The 23,618-nt window shown below is 42.6% G+C and overlaps 4 protein-coding genes across 5 annotated transcripts; all 4 read left to right on the top strand.

Annotated features, from left to right (window-relative positions):
• Window positions 1-105: 105 nt before the first annotated feature.
• Window positions 106-3,704, top strand: cdipt (CDP-diacylglycerol--inositol 3-phosphatidyltransferase (phosphatidylinositol synthase)). The gene is made up of 6 exons (XM_028412400.1): window positions 106-263; window positions 749-883; window positions 1,050-1,203; window positions 1,311-1,392; window positions 1,487-1,568; window positions 1,747-3,704. Exons 1-6 carry the CDS (start codon window positions 221-223, stop codon window positions 1,887-1,889), a joined length of 639 nt encoding a protein of 212 aa, XP_028268201.1. The 5' UTR covers window positions 106-220; the 3' UTR covers window positions 1,890-3,704.
• A 379-nt stretch (window positions 3,705-4,083) lies between these two features.
• On the top strand, window positions 4,084-9,118 carry maza (MYC-associated zinc finger protein a (purine-binding transcription factor)). The gene is made up of 8 exons (XM_028412336.1): window positions 4,084-5,199; window positions 5,828-5,978; window positions 6,204-6,586; window positions 6,696-6,952; window positions 7,084-7,147; window positions 7,260-7,431; window positions 7,675-8,145; window positions 8,305-9,118. Exons 1-7 carry the CDS (start codon window positions 5,167-5,169, stop codon window positions 8,001-8,003), a joined length of 1,389 nt encoding a protein of 462 aa, XP_028268137.1. The 5' UTR covers window positions 4,084-5,166; the 3' UTR covers window positions 8,004-8,145; window positions 8,305-9,118.
• Window positions 9,119-9,289: 171 nt separating this feature from the next.
• nlk1 (nemo-like kinase, type 1) lies at window positions 9,290-16,676 on the top strand. 2 transcript variants are annotated; one of them, XM_028412332.1, is made up of 12 exons: window positions 9,290-9,626; window positions 10,527-10,695; window positions 11,356-11,485; window positions 11,578-11,633; window positions 12,023-12,129; window positions 12,317-12,402; window positions 12,626-12,835; window positions 12,926-13,027; window positions 13,288-13,374; window positions 13,471-13,669; window positions 13,790-13,883; window positions 14,278-16,676. In XM_028412332.1, exons 2-12 carry the CDS (start codon window positions 10,649-10,651, stop codon window positions 14,324-14,326), a joined length of 1,167 nt encoding a protein of 388 aa, XP_028268133.1. In that variant the 5' UTR covers window positions 9,290-9,626; window positions 10,527-10,648; the 3' UTR covers window positions 14,327-16,676. The 2 variants fall into 2 exon arrangements, with proteins under 2 accessions (XP_028268133.1, XP_028268132.1); XM_028412331.1 differs by having other exon boundaries at window positions 10,262-10,695.
• Window positions 16,677-19,512: 2,836 nt separating this feature from the next.
• LOC114439934 (protein FAM57B-like) lies at window positions 19,513-22,150 on the top strand. The gene is made up of 6 exons (XM_028412145.1): window positions 19,513-19,631; window positions 19,905-19,988; window positions 20,540-20,765; window positions 20,968-21,063; window positions 21,676-21,785; window positions 21,937-22,150. Exons 1-6 carry the CDS (start codon window positions 19,513-19,515, stop codon window positions 22,148-22,150), a joined length of 849 nt encoding a protein of 282 aa, XP_028267946.1.
• Window positions 22,151-23,618: the final 1,468 nt, after the last annotated feature.

The raw sequence follows: 23,618 nt of genomic DNA, 5'->3' as shown, positions 1-23,618 counted from the left end.
CACCTTTTATGATAAGGTGATAAAGATCATGTAGGCACGGGCTTTTATTTTGAAAACAGTCGTGCTCCAGTTCCTTCCGGTTATAACAACCTGTTCCCTGACAGGAAGTCATCGCTTCAGCCGGAATAGCCCGTCGCTCTGAAACGCGATCCTGTAGAACCGGTGTATAGATTCAAAAAATACTGCTCGTCTCGACCACAAGCAGCTTCAAACGTCAGAGATGGCGCAAGAGAATATTTTCCTCTTCGTTCCTAACTTAATCGGTGAGTTTTCTCTACCAATATGTAGCTAGCTTAGCATTAGCCAACGTAACATTAGAGTAGATGCTACTGAGAGACACTCACCAAAGACCTTCAAATACAGAAATTCTGCCGTCTTATCTCTTTTTTTTATTGTGGGTGACTTCGCTTTATTGACCTTAACTAAACTCAAACCAAGCTACAAATGTGCTGTTATTGTGAAAGTAGGTCAATATAAACAGCTACCTATGTTAATCAAACCACCTGGTTGTTGTATATATTGATGTATATATTGAATATTAAATGCTGCTGAATATACAATTTATGCCTGAAACTGGTGGCTTCATTAGATTAGATTACTGGATAGTCATCTTTCTTTTATTAATAAATGGTGTGCTAAAAGTAGAACACAATAAGGAAGTGGCATTGCATTTCATTAAAGTGCAGTGCTTTTTTTCTTTCCACGCTCTGCTTTGTCTCTTAATGTTCTGTGATTGATGTGTCTGCAGGTTATGCCCGTGTGGTGTTGGCCCTGCTGGCTTTCTACCTGATGCCTTGCTGTCCGTGGCCGGCCGTCTTCTGCTACCTGCTCAGTGGTCTGCTCGATGCTTTTGATGGCCATGCTGCACGAGCACTTAATCAGTGTACGTATCTGTAGCTGTCCAGGTTGACTCCTTACTTGTTCATATAGTTTCATTGTGCATTTGACATGCGTTGCGTCACAGCATATGGGTGTCATTTAATTATTGCCCAATTTTCTGACTTATTTGGCTGCTGCTGACTTTCTGTGTCATCTAAACTTTTTTTCAGCCACCAAGTTTGGAGCCATGATGGACATGCTCACTGATCGCTGTGCAACCATGTGCCTGCTGGTGAACCTGTCCCTGCTCTACCCATCCTACACTTTCCTGTTCCAGCTCAGCATGTGTGTTGACATCGCCAGCCACTGGCTGCACATGCACAGGTGACTGCTCCGCTCCATTTGGGCTTAGATATTAGCCTTTGGGAAAAAGTCCAGTGTAATGGCCTTTAAAGACATTTGATCGCTCTTTTTCTTTTTGTCCTCCTCAGCTCTACAATAAAGGGATCAACAAGCCACAAGTCCATCGACCTCTCTGGCAACCCTGTCCTCCGACTCTACTACACATCCAAGGTCAGAACAGAAACAAGTGTCATATACTAAAGTCGTTTTTGTGTAAAGTTCATGAAAAAAAATGAGTAAACATGCTTTAAATTGTCTCCTGCAGCCGGTGCTGTTTGTGATGTGTGCTGGGAATGAGCTCTTCTTCTGCCTGCTCTATGTTTTCTACCACATTGAGGAACCTGCTGGTATGTTAATCTTCCTTTTCCAAACCTTTATCTGACCAACATATCAGAGCCTCGGCTTGTGTGGAAGCCAATTATCCAGTTCTTCAGAACCTCAGAAAGCTTCAGTAATAATAAAATAAATATTAATTCTGTAACTAAATATTGATACGTTTTAACCTGCTGCATGTCTCTGTCGCAGCCTGGCTCTACTACCTGCAGGGAGTATGTGGGATGATCTGCTTGGTGAAGTCAGGCATCAGCCTCTTGCATCTCATCACCGCCTCCCAGAACATGGCAGCCATGGATGCTGCAGAACGAGAGCTGGCTGAGAAGAAGCAGTGAGAGGTCGGGAGGAGGCATCAACACCAACAAACCCACTCTGGTTTTTATTTATTATTCTTGTTATCTAAAGGGTAAAGGTAGACTTTTGATGTGAGCTGAGGTGACATGATAGATGAAAAACCCACTTCAGTTTGTCACGTGACCTTCGGAAAGAGCGGAAAGACAGTCAATGACCAAATATCGAAATTCCAACTCCTGGCAGGTGTGAGCCTGATGGTCTGTACAGACAGAAGGAGCCATCATTAATTTTGCAAAACCTAAATCTTCTACATACGGAAAAAAAAAAAAAAAGATATAAAAGCGTGAGGCACTGCTAAATGTACAGTATGTCAACTTAATGCCTCTGATATATCTACTTCCTGCAAAACCAGAATTGAGTTATTTATTCATTTTTTTGTCTATATTAATGTTATTTTACAAGAGATCTGAACTCGACTTGGCATATCAAATATATTCCACAGGCTTGTAAAACAAACTGACCACAGTGAAGGCCGATGTTTTTTTGTTTTTTTTTACATGACGTCATTCTTATCGCCTTTTAAAATATCATTCTATAATGGGAGCAGTTGTTCAATTTTACACCCATAAATGACAATCGGATGAATGCACTCAAAGAGACAATATTTGCTGGTCAAAGTGCGATTGATGACCAGCAAATAAAAATAAAGAATATGATAATATTGTAAGTTTAACACAGGTGTGTATCCTGTTTGATAAGTTGCCTTTTTTAAGTTATTAAATACTTCACAGGTCAGTTACAAACCACTAATGCAAGACATCTGGGTTTCAGCTTTTCAAATGTAAAAGCTTTGCACCTGCTTGTGTTATGGACTGTGTAAGACATTCAGAAAGCAACCTATTTACATTTGATTGTTTATGGACCAAATGATTGATACATAAAAGACATTTCTAATGAAAATCATCATTATTGGGAATTTGTGCATTTACAGCTATATGGAAACATCAGGATGTTAGTACAGATGCACTGACAACCCAGATTGATGTGTTCATAGCTTTTAACTGACCTGGGAAACAGTTTATTTAATTTATCCACTGTAAAAGGACGTTTCTATACTATTTATTTATGGTGTCTCTGTGGGTCACACTAACATTATATGAACCATTCTTAATGTTGGTCTTCAGTAAAGTAGATGAGCCACTTGAAACAAACATGGAGGAGGTGAGTGGTTAGTTATGTGTTAGTATGACCCATAGGAATTCATGGGAAATGCACTAAATCACAGTTCTTCGTTAAAGCCATTCGTTGGGTTTAGAAACGCTTCGTAAAGCTTCTAGAAACGCCATAGATGGTCCATGTTTGAAGAACATTGTCTTCACTTTTATTCCTCACCTGTTTTACCTGTGTCTTTGAATTAGAGGACGCTGACCAAAAAAACTGAAGCTTCATTCAGTTGACACAGACGTCCTCCTTCTGTTCTTATTAGAGGGGAAAAATCACAAGTACGGAGCATTTAGTAGGGAGTGTGTGTGTGCTTAAATATTCCTTTTTACAACATCCGAGCCGATATTTTCTGTTTTTGTTGTTCGTTCTTAGATTCCTTGTAATATTGAAGACGGTGGCGCTTTTTTGAAATGTGCTTTATCTGTGGTAGAAGAAGTGTGTTTTGATTTTATAGTTTACCTAGAAACAACCAGAGAGTGATGCAGGTCATAAGTATACCTCACATGAAGAGCAACCAAGTATTATCGTTTTGTTTTAGAGTCACTGACTGTTGTGCTGCAGGACTACTGTAAAGCCATGTGTCAATACAGAATGTGTGTGCTGAAATATTATAAATATAGTTTTTGATCAAACTAATTTCCTTGAATGTATTATTATAAAACATATACAAATAAAAAGCCAAGTGTATTTACAAGACATTAATAGTAGTAATATAAAGATTTGATGGTTATTTTGTTTATTTGATTTGAACTTACTGTAAAAGCAGCTCCAAAATAAAGGTTGTGAACTATAAGACTTATTTTTTATTTTTTTTATTTATAGTTATAGTTGGCTGAAATTGTATCTTATTTATTTTTAGAAAAAAGGGTGTTTCAGTAATACAGGTGCTGCTTTGCAAGCCGTATTTATAAGCGGCTCTTACTGAATGTCGGAACACACTATTATTGTCAATAACTGGTGTTGAAAAGCGGGCGTGGATGAAATGTGTGATTTCTTGAGTGGAGCTCGGCGTGCCGCCTGCTCCGGCCCGCGGAGGAATGGACGTCATGTGAGTTGAGATCCAGCTGTTGCACTTGCGCGCATCGTTACCTTTAAGATGCTCGGGGGATAAAGCCTTGTTTTAGCCAAACCCGACACCATTTTAGCCAAGAGTTTGTCGCGTCTGTCGAACACAGTCTGGAACACTGTGGCCGGTGTGAGTTTTCTAAGCAGCAGTGGACTTTTTCTTTAAAAAAAGGAAGCGGGGGAATTATCGGCCGAGCTGATTCCATAAATGTCGGATTTCATTATTTGTCGGCCTACCGAGAAGTGGCGGTGGCGGCGGGGGCGAGAGGGACGGCGCGGCACGAGACGAGCCGAGACGGGGTCCGCTAGGAGGGCGCATACACAAAATACTTTCCCTTTAAAGCAGAGAGGGACAGAGGGGGTGAAGAAGAGATAAAAAAAGAAAAGGAAGAAAAGACAGAGAGGGAGGGAGAGGGAGCGAATTTGAAAAAAACAGAAAGATGTCATCCTGTCGATTGAAACACCGAGGCGGAGCCATGGACCGCGGCCGACCAGGAGCTCTCTAGTTAGGTGACGAGCTGTACGCAACGCCGAGGCTTGGAACCCGACGCTACGGCCTTTTCGGAGCTATCGCAAATAAATGCCTCCTGCTGACTATGATTAGCACGTTTCGACTGCTCGTCTTCTGTATTAAAATAATTTCTATTTTGCATGCAATTCACCAGATTTTATTACAGTAGACATAAGCAAATATTATTAAAATGCACCATTAAAGCAAGCATGATACCAACCATTTTGTCGCATTTACAAAAGCATCTTGTCAGTGCCTGTTTATCGCCAACTGATTGCCATATTAATTCATAACTCATAGCAGTTTTACCACTAATAAGTGTTGGTTAATTTAACCGAATATCGTCCGATGTCATCATATTTATCTAATAAGTAACTCGAGCAGGTAAAGAAGAGAGCTGCGAAACAGGCCTCAGGTTTTGTTATCATAGCAGCACTTAGCGCATTCCTTCCTCGGCTCCGTGGCCCTCCTCCCTCCTCTCTTTGGTCCCAGGCTGTGGTTCCTCTCAGTCCTTCAGGATGGATACCTCCTGGAGTAATTTCCTTTTTCAGGTAAGTTATATTGAATCTGGAGCTGTAGGGGGGGAGGAGGTGGAGTGGAGGAGGGGGGGGGGGGGGGGGGGGGGGGGGGTTCGTGGGTGTTTGACATTTCTGCGTGGGGGTTAAAAGGGGTGAGGGGGGTGGGGGGTCACAGTGGGGTCAGGGGGAAGTTTTGGGTTTGGCTACCCTGCTGGGAGCTTTTCTCACAGCTGGGGCTCCTGCATGTGTTTATTACTGAGGCAGACTTTCACCTGATCCTGGTTGACTTGAACTCTGATGCCTGTTACAGTACATGTGGTATGGGTCCTTTATTTATTTGTTGATATAAGATTATCATCATAGAGAATGACATTACTGCTTTGGTTGCTTGGGGTGCAGCTTCCAATATGTTATTTTCATGATGATTCATCTGCAGCATATTGTTTTGTTTTCCTTCTAATTGGTTGATTGTTTTTACTTATAAAAATACAAAGGATTCACCATTAAGGATGCTCACTGCTCAGAGAGTTTATTCATTGTTATAGCTGACAGACTGTAACAAACAATGTTGCATAAAAGTTGGGAAGTACTTGATATAAGATAGAGGACCTGAGTTTGTTGGAGTATTAATACTGTTGTTGTTGTTGTTGCCCTCTGGCAGACACCGCCAACTCAGAGCCAACCTGAGACCCCTCTGCAGTCTGAGCTACTGCCTGAACTGACCGGTTCTGCTCAGAGTCCTCCAGAGGAGCACATTGTGACACCACCATCAACCGTCGACACCGCTGCCCTGAGTGAGGAGCCGCTACCTGGTGAGGGTTTCAGGGTTTTATTTTAAACAGGTCCTGGATTAGACCTGAAGATTGTTCAGATGATGTCTGTTGTATCAGGTAAAAATCAGATCAATCTGAAAATAGAAGTAATAAAGCATTAGTGGAGTGACTGCATTCAGAACAACAAACTGATCTGTTTGAAAATGCAGAAAATAATGATCTTGTACTGGAAGTAAAACATAATCTTGGTGTTGTATCTCTCAGTTAAACCGCTCACCAAACCAAGCCGGCCTGCCCACATCTGCGCCACCTGCAACAAGGAGTTCAAGAACAGTTACAACCTGCGGCGGCACCAATCAGTGCACACGGGAATCAAGATGAAGGACCGAGCAGCCCGGGAGAAGGAGGATGGAGGGAAGGGAGGCCGGGTAGAGAAGCAGACAGTGCCTCTCTCCCTTCTCCACTTGACCCTGCCCACACAGCCCCCTCCCACTGTTGCTATCCCGGAGACCCTCCCCCAGCCCGGTCAGCATGCCAATCAAGAGAGCCAGCAGGTCTCTGTGTCGATTACCCCAGCAACCGTAACCATGGCTACACCGCCTCAACCCATCCCGGCAGCTGTCGTTGTTGTTGGGTCCATAGAGCAGGTGGGTTTGCTGGGAAGAGAGCCAACTAGTTTAATTACCGGCAGCTGACTAAGACAGGCTTGATATATTGAACATTTATGCATAGCCTTTCTCTAATTGTGCCCCACAGAATCCTATCCCCAATCCCATTCCCAACACCAACCAGGTGAGGAAGAATCACGCCTGTGAGGCCTGTGGAAAAGCCTTTAGAGATGTCTATCACCTGAACCGACACAGACTGTCCCACTCAGACGAGAAGCCCTACTCCTGTCCCATCTGCCAGCAGCGCTTTAAGAGAAAAGACAGGATGAGTTACCACGTGCGCTCACACCAAGGTGGTGTGGAGAAACCTTACGTCTGCCCACACTGTGCCAAGGCCTTTTCTCGGTACAAGATTTTTTTTGGTATCTACAAAAACAAGGACCGTCACGTTTTCAAACATTTGGCAACAAGACTCCTGCTATATTTCTTGTGATTACTAGATTTCATTCTGTTTTTGGTGTTATTTATATTTTCAGACCGGACCACCTCAACAGTCACGTCCGGCAGGTGCACTCCACAGAGAGACCGTTCAAGTGCACGGTATTGTCTTTGTTTGAATCACACTAGATAACACTATTATGTTACTTCGTTTTTGCGGAATTCATTCTTCAAATTAATCCTTGATGCAGCATTAACTTAATTTTGTCCTTAGACATGCACTTCAGCATTTGCCACGCGTGATCGTCTGCGCGCTCATTTGATCCGTCATGAGGAGAAGGTGCCATGTCACATCTGTGGGAAGCTGCTGTCTGCTGCTTACATCACCGACCACATGAGGGTCCACAACCAGTCACAGCATCATGCTTGCCACCTCTGCAACCGCAGTAAGACAGCAGCAGCCTCAGCAGAGCATATTTTTCACATTTAGACATATTCCTGTTGCTACAAATACTCGCTAAAGTGAAGTGATGCTTTCTTCAAACACCGCAGGCTAAACTTGTCCATGTGCAGCATTACTTCTGTACCAGAGACAGCGGCTTATATCATTTTTAGTGTTGACAGTGTTTACTGGCATATAGAACTGCAGGTTTGTCTCCTTACACCCTGAGTGTGACTGTGTTTTCCAGGCTTCACCACCCTTACCTACCTGCGTGTCCATGCCCAGAAGCACCACGGCCAGGAGTGGAAGGAGAGCGGCGGGGCACGAGGAGGTTTCGGTGGGACAGGGGCTGGTGGGGTGCTACTCTGCCAGCTGTGCGGAGTGCAGTGCAAGACAGCCACACAGCTCCAGGGTCACATGGGGACCCACGCAAACCAGGGCGACCCCACCAACCCCAACCAGACGAGCACAGTGCCCGTGGGCACCACCAGCGTGGCTGTCACTGTGTCCAGTGCGAGCACAGTGGGACTGCTGGTAACTGACTGCTCGAGTATTGCCCCGCAGCCCCACAGCTAGCACACTGTGAGGGCTAGGGGGGGGAGCTTGGGGTGGGGTGGGTGGGCCTGGGGATGGAGGCAGGAAGGACTGGAGTGAGTCAAGACACATGTAACAAAGGGCACATGGAGGAAAGTACTGGAAAAACATCTAAACTGTCAAGGTGTGTGTAAATATTAGTCTGTTAAAACACGTCTTTAAAACAAGTAAATCTGTTGAAATCTGCTGACACTTCAAAAACTAATGTGAAAAAAGTCATTATGAAATGAAAATAAGTAGTATTTGCATGGTTTAGTGATCCACTTTTGTTTGTATTTTTCAGATTATTTTTAACAGACTGCCACAGGTGGATGTAGAGGATCATGGAGAACCTGCCCTGACCATGTGATGATTTGATGCTTATTTTCTGTGAAGTCCAGCTCCTTCAGCTCAGTGTTTAACAGCTGATCTGTCTTCAACCCTTAGAGACGCAACTGTACGTTACACATTGTACAATGTTATTGTTGCAAAGCCTGGATGAAGACAGTGGATTAGATGATGACGAACCCTGTTGTTATTGTTGTTTTTTTCATTAAGGAGGAAAAATGTATGTGTATTTTTTGTGTATTTTTATTCACATGGCTTAGAAATTAGCTGTCACCATATCATTGTTTTTACTTGCATAGCCTCATGATTTGTAAAGCTGTTGCTGTTTGTTTTTTTTTTTACATTATTTAAATTTCATGATATCTGTGTTTGTTTATAATGGATCTAGAGGACCTCAGCAACATGACTGACTCTCCAAATTTATTACAAAACAGTTCCTAGTTTGCTTCTATCAGATCCTTTAGTCAGGAAATCCTCACTGCACATGGGAGCTAGGTTTTCTGATGGGCCATCATGTATATAAACACTTTTATATAGCTGATGAAGGCAAACTTATTTGTGTATATTCTCCATGGACATTGAATGTGCATAACTTCTCTGCTTCATATGATCTTTGTTCTTACTCTGGATGCTGATTTGTAACTCTTTGAACAGGTAAATTGCCATGTACTTTGTAGCTACCTTGGTGATACATTTTCTGTGGCTGTGCATATTGATTGTACTTGATACATAGTGCATAGTTACTCTTGCTGTATTAAAAGGCAGTAAAATGCATGTGTGGATTCAAGTTCAAATAATCTCCATCGCAGTCTGAGTGATTGGTGATTGTGCGCATTTAACTGGTAGCTGTCTGCAGCACCAAAGCTAGTTAACGTTAGCATTGTTTACAGCCTTGTGAAAAGTATCAACCCTCCCCCACCCGGCTTCGTCAGCTCCTCCTACTCTTCAGGCTAGCGAGCAGCTAGCTGTTGCTGTCGTTGTAATCGCGACCACATGAACTAGGTTTAAGTAACACTGCGTGAACTGTCTGCTGGATGAGCCACCATCCAGAAAACATAGGGGACTGCATTTATGGGACGCTTCTGCGCTGGATGTCACGATGCGATGGCCAGCTAGCGAGCAGTAAAGAGCTAGCTGCAGCTAGCTGCTCGGCTACATTAGAGAGCTAGCTAACGATACGGCTAGCTCCTGGACCCCGGCGACAAGCATCTAACTCGGCTTTTTTGCCTTTTTGAAGTCTGCTTTCCTGCAATGACATCCATCTTTTAACTGAGATAGGTTTGTAAGCATTTTTATTCAGTTATAAAGTGAAGGTTTTCTGTTTGGAATTATGTAGGTCACCATATCCGACCAATGATAGATATGTGGGTCATCGTTGGGTTAACCAATTAGCTGGAACAGCTGGTTAGCACAATAGCTAGTATGTGTCCTTTTGGTATATGTTTTTTATTAGCGTTTTAAAGGGGGGGATATGTGGGCATGTGACTGGGTTATTCAAAGGAAATCTGCAAATTGAATAACCATGAATTCCGTTGGGTTAACGTGTATTTTTTCAAATTTTGAACACGTCGCTGGCTCGTTAGCTAGCCGGTTACTGTTAGCTTAGTTAACCGAGCACCTTCATTACCTGGTAAGTGCAGCATGCTACTAACAAAGGTAACCGATCTTTTATTATACTGTTTCAGTCGGTGCTTTGTTCTTTCATTGCCCCATCAGACCGTGTGAAACACATTTAGATTTGCTGTAAGAACATGCTACGTGTGTGTTTGTGTGCACATCTCGGTTGAACAATCGAGCTCAGGCTGCAGTGATAACGCCGCAGATTTGCCTTTCTCCGTTCTTGGCGTGGAGCTGGCTTGTTTACATTGGTTGAGTTGCATATCTCACCCAGTCTTCCCTGTATGCACACACAGGAAGCTGATGGGTCATGCAGATTGAGGAGCTGCTTTTCCTCCGCGCCTAGCCGGGAGCAGCAGCAGCAGCAGCAGCTCGGTGCCGCTCAGATAAAGAGGATAGATTCTGGGTTCGGTGAGAGGAGGATGGCATTTCACGGCGCAGGCCGGCAGACCGTGTGTGGAGATTTATTTCCGGGCTCTGAGTTGGGCCACAAGTATTTCTGTGTCAGCTCCTCCTGCGGAGCTCCCTCCACGGGCCTCAGTGCTACACCGTGCTTGACAGGACCCACTGCGCCGGCCGGGACCCCTCGTCATCCCACAGCTCTTGGAGGAAGCACCGGTGGGGGAGCAGCAGTGCCTCAGCCCTACAGCAACCCGGCCAGTGAGGTGCCCAGCCCTGCAGAGATGGAGCCGGACCGACCCATCGGTTATGGCGCATTTGGTGTCGTCTGGTAAGAAAGCACCGCATCAGACCCGCACCTTTTAACGACCAAAATGCATTACTATCAACAGCACAGAAAATAGAGCAGTTAGTAGTTGCTCTGTACTCGATCCTAAAGCAAAGCAGTGTTTGCCTCATCTTTTTATTTCTGGCTTGAAGCCTAGTCTTCTAACAAACCACTTGAAACAGTTAACACAAACTTAAGAAATGATCGCAGATTGCTTGTTTTCACACAGTCACCAGACAGGAAAAAGAAAACCCTTTATTTGTGCCACAGTGGGGGGTTGTGTTCTTCAAAGAGCAAATGGAGGCTAGTAGTTAAATTAAACTCTATCTGCTCGTTATGCTAACCCTGTTTTATGGCCTCGTATCACACAGACACAGAACCCCTTCAAATTTCACAAAGCACAGAAATTGCAACTAGCAGAGCCCAGAGGTCTGTTTTCTGGGAAATGCCCTTAAATAATGATCAAAACTAACAAAGATAGTTACCCTTATTAACCGAATCTACTCATCCCTCCCTTCAGCTGCACTGATAAAATACCGAACTACAGAATGTTTAACATGTCATTGTTGAACAACAGACTCTGCTTAACTGTGTCGCCAGCTTATCTGAGTTGTTATGAAACATTTTCCTTAAAGGAAACCTGATCTTCTTATCTTTGTGCAGGTCAGTGACCGATCCTCGGGATGGCCGAAAGGTGGCTTTAAAGAAGATGCCTAATGTCTTCCAGAACTTGGTCTCCTGCAAGAGGGTCTTCAGAGAGCTGAGGATGCTGTGCTTCTTCAAGCATGACAATGTAACGACCATACACACCGATGAACCGATGAGAGAATCATTTATCTAAATTGTGAGGGGGCTAACGACGTGTTTTTGTGTGTCTTCATGCAGGTGTTGTCAGCTCTGGACATATTGCAGCCTCCACAGATTGACTGCTTTGAGGAGATGTATCCTTTTCATATGAAAAGCAGAATCATGTCAGCTAGTTTAATATTACCAGTTCCACTGTACACTTACCACATATATTACCTTCTCAAGTTGTCTGTCCTAGTTTCTCCTCATTAATTATCTCTTATGTCCTCCTTTTAATTCACTTAATATAGCTTCTGGTCTCTGATCTAAATCCAGCTCCTCACTACAGATGTGAGGCTGGCCACTGGTCAATATTTAATGTAGGTTGTTGACACGACGCTTGCTTTTCCCCCCTAAATACTATATTGACATTTGTTGTTAAGCAGCCTACAGCGAGACGTGTGTTCAGAGATGTTTTGTGTCTGTGTAGGCGGAGGTCATGAGTGTGTGAGTGTTTTTTCCTTGACAGCAAACCTCCCCACAGCTACGTGATAACAGAACTGATGCAGAGCGACCTCCACAAAGTGATCGTGTCTCCCCAGCCTCTCACCACCGACCACATCAAGGTCTTCCTCTATCAGATCCTCCGAGGTGAGTGGCCGCTTTCGCTCCATTTGGAGAAGAGTTTACAAAAAACATACAAACGTTTTTTTGGTTTAAACACATGCTAAATCTCTGCATGTTTTTGATTCTTGTAAAATATTTTCCTGATGCCTGGAGGCATGATCCGTAGTGGCACCCACATTAAATGGGAAATGCATTTCCCATGTTTGTTCAGGTTTGAAGTACCTGCACTCAGCTGGGATCCTGCACAGAGACATCAAACCTGGAAACCTGCTGGTCAACAGCAACTGCCTGCTCAAGGTGCGGTAATGCTGAAACGTGTCAGTAAGCACTGTGACACATTGTAAAGTGTCAGAATAGTCATTAGCGAGTTAAATATTTTCTGGTAATGCACTTAAACAGCTGCTACAGCTTCTAGTAGTCTCATAGTGCATAAAAATAGCACATCAGAAAATATGTCTCATAAGTAGCTAATGTACAATGGAATGCAGAAATCCTTTAACCTCGCTTTGTTTCTGGTTAGATCTGTGACTTCGGCTTGGCACGCGTAGAGGAGCCTGACCCGTCACGGCACATGACCCAGGAGGTGGTGACTCAATACTACAGAGCGCCAGAAGTGCTGATGGGCTGCCGGCACTATGGCTCAGCTATTGATGTCTGGTCAGTGGGCTGCATCTTCGCTGAGCTGCTGGGGCGCCGCATCCTCTTCCAGGCTCAGAGCCCCATTCAGCAGGTAAGAACAAACATAGTCACATAGTTATGACCACTGGAGCTTTGTTTCAAACCACAAACATCGTGTCCATCTTTCTCTTCCTCCAACCAGCTGGATTTGATCACAGACCTGCTGGGAACACCTCCTCTGTCAGCTCTGGCCTCAGCCTGTGAAGGAGCCAGAGCCCACATCTTGAGGGGGCCGCACAAGCCGGTGCGTGGCTGTGTACTCTGCCTATACACTGCAAGCACCAGCGCAAACAGTACTGTTTTAAACATGTTGCCTAAAAAGGAGACTGCACATTCAAATGTTGACCTAGGTTTTCTTTTATTAGCTACGTGATTTTTTTTTTTTTTACTGCCATGTTACAGCAGCCACACACTGTATACAGACTTTTTGTTTTAAGCATTAATGTTTGGCCTCTATGGGGCAGAAATCCATAAGTTGACACAAACTGTATTTTTCATCCTAAGCCGTCACTGTCGGTGCTCTACATGCTGTCTGACGGTGCCACACACGAGGCCGTTCACCTGCTTTGTCGTATGTTGGTCTTTGATCCGGTGAGTTCAGATGACGGGAAGTTAAAAATGCTTTGACAAAATTTCAGAATATGTGCCACCAACGTTTACCTGCGCCTCATCTTCATTTGCTTCTAGGCTAAAAGGATTTCCGGCAGCGACGCCCTCTCACACCCCTACCTGGACGAAGGACGTCTGCGGTATCACACCTGCATGTGTCAGTGCTGCTACTCTGTTCCTAGCGGGCGAGTTTACACCCGGGACTTTGAGCCAGTAGCCGAGCGGCCGTTCAGCCACAGCTATGAGAACAGTCTTCTGTCCGTGTGGCAGGGAAAAGGTGAAGTAGCATGTTTGGCTTTATGGCTTATAGTGATTATTCTTCTTTTTTTTGTAGAATTTAATCAAATGCATGTTCACAATATTGGTAATGGTGATTTCCTTTCTTTCCCAACCCCAGAGTTAATCCATCGCTTCATCACAGAGCACCAGCAGGGCAAACGGGTACCGCTGTGCATCAACCCTCAGAGTGCTGCGTTCAAGACCTTTATCAGGTGAGAAGAAAGGCCTGACATACTTCACAGCAACATTTACATTTTAAAATACATTAGTTAGTGTTGCTACACACAGTGCTTTAAAGCACAGAGTCCTTCACAAAAAGGCCATAAAGTTACTTCACTCAGAGGTATCATATTTAAAATGCTGTGTTGTGTTTCTTATTCAGTATTATTTTAGAGCTTGACTTTAACTGAGATCTGGTTTTACAGTTATAAGCCTATGTCTCTCTTTTATTGATGTTATCTTGATGTCTGAATTCTCAATTTTCAGTTAAATAATCTTTAATGAGCCAATCTTGAAATGCTTATTGTTATACAACATAATGTTGTTCAAAAAGGTCAAATTCCACTTCCTTCCATTTTAACCTGGCAAACATTTTGTCTTCATCAGGTCCACTGCATGGCACTCCTCCAAGGTGTCCAGGAAGGAGGAGAGATGAAACTCTCGTCTTCGACATGGGAAGTTTGAGAGAGGATTTTTATTGGCCATGGCATCCAAGAATACTGAATAGTTTGGGTCGTGTGTTTTTGTTTTTTTTTGTTTCCCCCCCAATTCTTCATCGGAAGGGGAAACGACACACCCCACCATAAAAGCCAACCCACTTTATCAAAATCCTCAAATATTTACCCATGCCAACCTTCCTGAATATGAAAACGACCACTTTTAATGACCCAAACATCTGATGCTCAAGCCGTTTTTTTTGGTGCTGAATTGAAAAAAAAAATGCTGCTGCTGAAGTGCTTGAGAGAAAAGAAAGGGGAGGAAAACTGAACTTGGTACTAGATTGGATTTTTCCATCTGTGTGTAGAGACTGTAAGCATAATGATTTTAACAGTTTGGTAGAACTGATGCTTAGTTGATTTTGAAGTCATTCCAACCCTGTGCAATATGGTTTAATTTTAAAAAAAAAAGATTAACAAAGCGGGGACACTGAACACTCGGCCAATGAGTCTGCCAGACACCTGACAACATAACGGGTTCGTCAACGTGACATCATCACCCACCAAACAACATGACACCATTACCTGCCAAACGCCAAGGTTTTGTCCTTCCCCCCCCCCCCCCCCCCCCCCCGATGCTTTTGAACACATCACTGTGTTTTCATCGTGCAACATTGTTGTGCGTTGATGTGGCGACAATAATGCAACTCAACAGATGTAGCAGGTTTAAACCAACAGTCGGATTTCCTGGGTGTTTCTCCATGTGTTATTAGCTTTGTTTCAGTTTTTCTGCAGGATTTGTCTCCTCACAGTGAAATGTGTGGTCCTTGTCGACCAGCTTAACACATAAGCCACATTCAGCAGGAGATGAACTAAGACTTTAATCAGGAATTCATTCCCCACACCATTTTTTTTCTCAGTCTGATGTCAGCAGGCTGCGTGACTGCAAATTCTTTTGTGGAAATGGTAACAGGAAGTAGTGACTCAGTGTTTTAGTTGTCTACAGTGGTGTTCTGCTGATGGAAAGATGCCAAAACTCGAGAGATATTTGGCAGCTTTTTCTTTCCCTTTTTCTCAAATTGACTTCTTCTTCCCATATCAGTGTGTATTAGCTAAACACAGTGTGGACTCGCCTCAGATTTCCCATGGTTTTATTTTCCTGCTCACCTCCTCAGCCTTGACTTTTAATCCCACTCATGGACAAAGAAAAGCAGGATGTGGTGGCAGTTATGTTTTTTTTTTATTATTATTTTAATTTATTAAGTGTTTGTTGAAGAATGTGTCTCCACCCTTTGAAGCGATGCCTCTGTGCGTTCGTGCTGTCTTGGTTACCTCAAATCCTGGAAAAAAAAAGATGAACTAAAACTGGAGGCTGCAGACGCCGGGTGCACGTGGGAAATGTGTGTATCTATAAACGGAAACCCTCCTGTCACAACTTTAGCACCATTCCTCCAGATTCAGTGACTTTTTACCTCGTGCTCGCTCCTCATCTCTCCCCCTGCCGTTTTGAATCAGTGTGTGGTCTGGAGAGAAGGATGTTGTTGTTGAAATGCTGCTGTTTTCTTTTTTTCTAGTTCCTGATTAGTTTAAGGCTCAGGTGTCCTGTTGTAGACTATAGACTGTGTAAAAAGCCACACTTAGGACGCCTCAGTATTGATCCCTATTGGGATCACTGGGACTGTAATGTGTCTGTGAATTTACAAAAGGAGCTTTTCCCACCAGAACTTCTCGAAGCTAAAATCCTTGGGACGTTATGTTCCTTCATACCAGGAACTTTCCAATAAACTCAGTGTTCCTGTACACGTATTTTCACTGCAGTGTGAAGCCTTGTGAAAATCAGGGATCAATATTCAGCTAACGTATCAAATGTCGGTAACCCAGCAGCAGTTTTTCCTGTTGCTTCATGTTGTTGAAACATAAAACACAATGAGCTGTAAGCTGGGCAAATTCTCACACGTGTCATCTCCCTGTGATTTAATTCAGACCTTGATTCCTGCAGTGGAACTGACCTGATGTAAAAATGAAGATGTTAAGTAGACGGGTGTGTAAAAAAAAAATATTTGTGGATAAAATAAAGTAGAAGAGAGCCCGTAAAGGAAACACCTTTTGAAAAGCCGCATCTGGTGCATTGACTAAAGCCCTTTTTAAATCTTCATTCTGTTGCTTGATCCTCTTTGGGAATCCTGTAAAGAATCTGGGTGGCTATGAGATACTTGGCCCTCTTTTGACTGCAAGAACCTTTTAGGATCTCAGGAACTTTACAGCAAGGATCAGCTGGTGCCAATAAACCCAAAGAGGCTACAGACACTGAGGCTGTATCTGTATATTTTGGCTGATGTGGTAGAAGGTCAAAAATCTTAAGGAATCTTCAGCTCCTCGATCATGTGTGTTGAATGGTTGGAAGCTCCAGTCAAAGTGTTCTCATGGTGGGATGAATTTTTTTTGTTTTGTACTTGCCCTGAACCTTTAGAAGACAGCAGCCCCTAAACCATGTCTTTGTTGGTCCCTAACAGTGTCTTTAAACTTTTTAGAACCCCTGAAACCTCAGCTTGTCTTCTACAGGAACACAGAGAGTCTCTGTGAGACACACTGAGACCGAGAACATGTATATCTGCATGTGTATATTTATTATCCCGTGGAGAGCATTTGGGTTTGAATGCTGTGCAATGGTTGAGTTTGTCAATGCTGATGAAAACGTACATTTTGTGGTCATTTAATTTAATTCATCTTAGGAAGTGATTTGATTAGGAGTTTTGTTACTTTTTTTGTTTTCTTGTTGTTTCTTATTAGATTTTCTTTAATGGAGTCCAGAGTTGGAGAACTTTTTATGATAACCCCTTAAGACGCACAAAGCAGCACGGTCACAGTACGGCTGTCAGAAAGCTGTATCATTGCTGTTTATTGGTTTAACTTGTGTGCTCGAAAAACAAGATCAGTTACTCGGATACGCTCCTAATTGTGTGCCATGTATTATTTTATGTTCCTACTATATTTACAGCGTGAGTTTGATGTGATAACTTTCAAATTTTAGCTGCTACTCATGAGTTTGTGATGACTTTTGTACATGTTTTGTAAATGTTTGTACCCTGTGTGGGTATAAGGCATAAAATTTAGGACCAGATGTCATGATCAGTTATTTTCCAGCTTGATCAAATACTTACAGTATAAGCTTTGGTTGTAGCTGATGGAGGGATTCTAGAGATCCAGGTTTTTATCTATTGGCATAATTATACATTCATTACATCTTATTAAGGTAAATGAGGAACATTTCTATACAAATTATGTGTCAGATAAACACAGACCTGAAACTTGAAGGTTGGGATTCTTTATAACCTTATACTGTGTAGATGAGGCTCATTGTGATTGCAAAGAGTCTGTGGGTCAGAGGACGTCAGACTCCTGGCCTCATTGTGTTTGAACAGGTTTTACATATTTGCTAAAATGCAAATTTAAAAGTGTCATTCGACACTACAAATTATATTTGTGTGTCTCCTGGTGTCGGTGATGTCAACACCGACAGCTCAAGCTCAAAACGAATACATATTAAGTACTGTATATACAACAGGAGCAATAACAAGTGGTTATTAAACAGCATTCTAACAATTCGCAGTGTTACTATAAGAAGTCAACAGACAGCGTATTTGTTCCAGACCTCTTAATATTCAGTTTACAGTAACAAATAGCAAAGCAACAAGACATAAGAAATATAAAATGCATCGGTGAGGAGTTGTTTGAGTGACTGTTTATTTTTAGGCACTACATTTCTGCGTTGGGGGCAGTTGATCCAAAGTTTTCCCTCTGGACTCTTTTTCTGTCATGTTCGTAGAGGTTCTTCCAGGTTAGAAGCTCTTCTGAAACTAGACGAGCCGTGTTTGGTCTTTTCCCTTCCTGCGTTCTGTTCTCAGATCAGCCGTCGGGTGCGTTCAGGATCTCCGTTTCAGCTCTCTTCAGTGGCGTAAAGCAGAGCGAGACAGATGGCTGGTCGTCTTTAGAGATTAGACCCGTTTTTCTCTATGAAAAGAAACTTGATGTGTTTATTATTATTATTATTATTATTATAAATATGAATCTGATGTTTTAAACTGATGTTTTTGTCTTTGTTTTAGCAAAAGGTTTTTTTTTTGACTTGTGTTCCCAACAAATACTTGAATTTCTTAAAAAATGTTTAGAGTTAAAGTAGTGAATGATAAATACATAAATAAATGGACACTGGATAATAATCCTGTCATGTTCAGCGGTCATTTCTCTGCAGCTTTACCTGGGTGGGAATTTGGCAAGTTTAAAAATAATTAGTTGAACATCTCTTTCAGATTTTACTGATTTTACTTTAACACAGGAGTCCAAATTAGGATAAAGCTTTAATCCTGGATTTTACCAGCTAATTTCACAATGTGCTGAAGATTAGCAGCTATGTGGATTTAAATGGTTATATTCCTGCAACAAATAAGCACCTGAGTCTGTTTTTAAGGACAGACTGATGGTGTATTTGTGAACTATTTCTACTTAATTGGTAAATACAATGTCTCTGCAGACCTTGTGTGCTCAAAGGGATAGTCCACACAAATCATGCATCAATCTCCTATTAAAAAAACATTCTGCCCTATATACTGCATATGATTCACTTATTTAACTGAAAATATGTGGGTCCTTTAAAACTGTTGTCCTCTTTTGGACACATGCAGGTCTGTGAGGAGCCTGCATGAAGCCTGGATTATGAGATTATGAGACAATGGATGCAGACCGTTTACAAACCTCTCATAACCTCAAACGTAAACATGACTGATCCACGATTTTTTTTTATCCACAGACAAGACACTGAACATACTGTCAGACACCAGGGGGCGCTGATGCGCAGATATTGATACACCTTTTCAGCATATCACCTTCTCCTTTATAATATTATGTCTCATTGTGTACTTTTTAATTTAAGGCAAATTTGCAATTAATCAAAATTATGCAAATATTGGTGCAGATATCTGGTTTAGGTAACCCGGCCTTGATGCTTGTCTGGCCCCTCACTGCTGTGTGTAATCCCTCCTCCTCCTTGTCACTACACCTCCTCTGACAGGTGGCAGCGGAGACGCCACCCTCCTGATCCTCTTCTCTGAGCTGCTACAACTCTGTCCCCTTTTAACACATCAACAGAGAGAGTCAAACTGCACACACACACACACAGTCAGGAGCCATGCTGGCCGCTGTGGCTGCCGGCTCCATCTTCTTCCCCGGCCTCTTTGTGATGTCCAAACAGACTCTGAAACACCTGATGGGATGGAGCGAGGGGGATGCCGCTGTCGTGTCAACGCGGTAAGCACATGGACACACTTCTGAGCACATTACATTAGTTTCCTCAAGTCTTCAGTCGGCACACAAAATGTAAACATTTATAAACATTTAAATTTTTTGGCACTTGAAGGTTCTCTCAGTGTGCTAGGTTTGTATGTCTGTTGTCTCTTTTCTGCCTCTGTTATCCAGCAGATGTAAACCTTTGAGAGTGACACAGTCATTTAAAGTATTTCACAGCAACTGTGACATGACATGCAGCAGATTTGACTATTAAACAAGTTTTGTATCTCTCAGTTTGGTGTCATCCATTCAAGCCATCATGGCCTCATCAGCCGGATGTATCATCGCCTCTTCCTGCAGGGACGTCATGGAGGACAGGTGAAGACTGAATGTCTCAATTTGCTCCAACATTTGTAATAAGTGGAACTTTAAAAACAAACCATAGTCAGACATTGGTAGTAGTTTTCTTTAAACTGAAATATCTCATGGAAGCTTAAGCACACCTCGCTGTCTGTCTGTAATCTAATTAACAATCTGAGCCTAATACGTCTCGTGAGCACCAGCAGCACAGCTATTTCAGTCTGTGAGACTAATCCTCCATGCTGAGCATGATGGGAAAAGAAATGATGTAGATGGTGAGACAGATGACAGAGGCGTGGTGGGTGAGTAGTTTCAGTAAATTCCCAGGATTCCTCATTTCCCAGTCAAAGTAGAACGGAGGTTTGAGTCTGAGCAGCATTTGATTATCAAATCACAGCTCAGGCAGCCGCAGGGAGCTGCAAGGATCTCTGGGAGTTCATGTTGTTGTTGGGATGGAGCAGGTTATTGTCTCACAAGTTGTTTTCTAAAGAAATTGGTTTAACCATGCAGGTTAAAAAGTCAGATCCTCCATTCTCATCCATCATTTTTTTTTCCTCTGTCCTCCTCAGACACTGGCTGACTGAGTCCTACATCCTGTTTGCCACGCCATACTTTGCCTATGACATCTATGCCATGTTTGTGTGTTACTGGCACAAGCTGCAGGTCAAAGGTCATGAGGAGGCAGGGCAGAGTGTCCGGTCAGTGAGAGCCGCGGTGCTGGGTTTCCTGCGCACAGAGATCCTCATGGTGCTGCATCACGTCTTCATGGTGGCCTTTTGTTTTCCCGCTTCACTGGTAACCATAGCAACACTAAACACTTCTTCCTCTGACTAAGTTACACATAGTTGAACAAAGACTCCACTAAAAGTCCATGAAAATATATTTTTTCTAGAGAACTGAGATAACTTTTTTTACTGTATACTGTTTGTGTTAGATGTTATAATGCTTCAAAAATGCTAACAAATTAAAAATTCTGCCTGTGATGTGTGTGTGTCAGTTCTGGAGGCAGGGTAAAGGTGATTACTTCCAGGGCATCCTGTTTCTGCCTGAACTCAGCACACCGTCTGTCTCCTTGGGGAAAGTCCTGATCCAGGTAATATACCTCCAGCTCTGACATTCAGGTTATCACAGTGGGACACACACACACACACAGAGAGAGAGCAAGAGAGAGAGACACGCTGTGATATCATAGCACAGAAATCCACTTACATCCAAAAACCACACAGGATTTCAATGTTAACCTAGATTACAAGACTCTAGATTTAATCCACATATGTGATAACACTAATCTAAAAGATGCAGCTTTAATTCTCTGTCCTCACATATGAAGCAACAGCTGTGCCAGCAGGCATTGATGACCATTTTATGTAATCTCTCATCATCCAAATATTTGACCAACATGTATGATTCTCTTCTTTGTCATTTCCAGCACAAAATGAAAGTAAGAAATAAAAATTACCTTTAAGTTAGGACAATGCTTCTTTAGTCCCTTCAAAATAAGAGCCATTAAAGGAACACACTCCGATTGTTTGCTGAGATAATGTCCTCAGACGGTGAGATACTGTCACTAATGGCACAAAATGAGATGAATCTGCAGCTTAAAACAGAGCTGAGAACAAAGTGTTTCCTGCTGTGTGTTTGGACTGTTACATTCATTACGATTCATGAAGTAAGTCTTATTGTACTTTGTTGTGTCTGTCATCAGTATAAGAAGCAGCACACTCTGCTCCACAAAGTGAACGGAGTCGTCATGCTGCTCACCTTCTTCGGCTGTCGGGTGTTACTCTTCCCCTACCTGTACTATGCCTACAGCAGGTACATGTTTATCTTGATTTTGTGTCTATGAGACAATACATATGTAATAAAAGCACTGCTTCTAAACAGCTTTATAGAAGAGTATTTTGAATAACAGCTGTGTTTACTAAGGGGATTGTTTAGTTACTGTACCCTGTGTGTGCCGTTTCAGGTATGCGTCTATCCCGGTGTACAGGGTGCCTCTGGTGGCCCCGTGGCAGTGTAACCTGGGGGCCGCACTGCTCTGGCCCCTGCAGCTCTACTGGTTCGCCCTGATCTGCAGAGGAGCTCTGCGTCTCTTCACGAGACGGTCAAACTCGCCAAATTCCAGTTCTGACAACCACCTACCCTCACCTAACGGCTGTGTGACCAATCGGACAAACTGATGAAGAGGACAGAGGAGGATGAGTTTAACCTTTGACCCTTTGACATGAGACAGAACCAAAGGGGACAGAGGTGGACGTTGTAACAGACACAACCAAGTGTTTTTTCTTCATTTGAGGTAACAGCCAAAAGGAGTGTACGAGGAATATTGAGAAGGTGGAAGGTGAAGAAGAAGTGACAGAAAAATGGCTGACGTGAAGAAGAAGGACATTGTTTGTCAGAAGACAGACCGACTGAGTGTCCAATCAGGATTTCAGGTTTTATTTTGACAGGCAGAGGACAAGTCTACAATGACAACACAAACTTGTATTCAAGGAGGTGACATAAGTACAGGCTGCCCTGCCTGTTGTTTTTTTAATAATGTTGTTCATCTTGTTGTAGAAAACAGTGTTTACATTTAATTCCCATGTCTGAAAATGTTGGTCTTTTTAAATAAATATGTTTTTAATTAAAAGTGGAGATTTAAAAAATATATCAAGACTCTATATTGTCATAATGCACAGCTCAACAAAAATTTGTCCGGTAACACTCGGAAAGGCATTTCTTTATTTTAGAATTTATTTTATTAATAGGGTAATTCATACAAACAAAATCAATAAATAAGACACAAATTAAAACAAAAACATGGCATTTTGACACATTTACAAAAGGTCTATTTAAATTTTAAGTTTTTATTTCATTTATGTTTTTAATACATTTTGACAGTCCTTTTTTTGCATCCTTCCAGTCTCCCATCTCCGTCCTCTGTGGAACATCAGCACTTTCTCTGTTCCAGCACACTAACAGTCTCTAGTAGCTTCCAGACGTTTCACAGGAAAGCTGCAGTCAACGTAGAGTCAGTGGCAGGCGGCACATCCGTTACAGATTTTCAAAATAAAAGATCTCCCGTTGACCACATAGTTAAACAACATGGCAGCAACCGTGTCATCCGTCTTATATTGAAGGTTGAAAGATACGATTAATTTCAAAACATTGACGCATTAGCTTGGACTAAACTGACTAATAAGAGCTCGATTCGCGCCCGTTTCACAGGTGACGTCTCATTGAAGACAAACTTCCCCGCAACAGAAACATCCAGAAACGTCTGGAATGTGTCAAAAACAAAAAACAAACAATTGTTAAATATTTCACACCGCATGGGATCAGATATCCAGTATTCTGTGTCTAATCTCAGACTCAATGAGAGACCGCCGTTGCTGCTGGTAAAAGACAATATCCAGTTCAAATAAAATAGCCAGTGGTGACAACTGGTGGCAGTCCTGATGTTTGCTGCTCTCTCACAACTTTTCTTTATGTTCATCTGATGTTTCCACTCTGCCATCCTCACACCTCTGATGACAATGTTAGATTATACACAAGTCCAGTTTGATAACAATCATAAATACTTCAAATGAATACGTATTTATTTTATTTTGAAGTGGCAAACAGGAAGCTGCTTTATGGTGTGACGCAGACTTGAGGACGTTGTGC

The sequence above is a fragment of the Parambassis ranga genome, chromosome 8 (assembly GCF_900634625.1).
Source record: "Parambassis ranga chromosome 8, fParRan2.1, whole genome shotgun sequence".
Lineage (NCBI taxonomy): Eukaryota > Metazoa > Chordata > Actinopteri > Ambassidae > Parambassis > Parambassis ranga.
The sequence above is the reverse complement of the archived record's forward strand: the minus strand, read 5'-3'. Positions and strand labels throughout refer to the sequence as shown.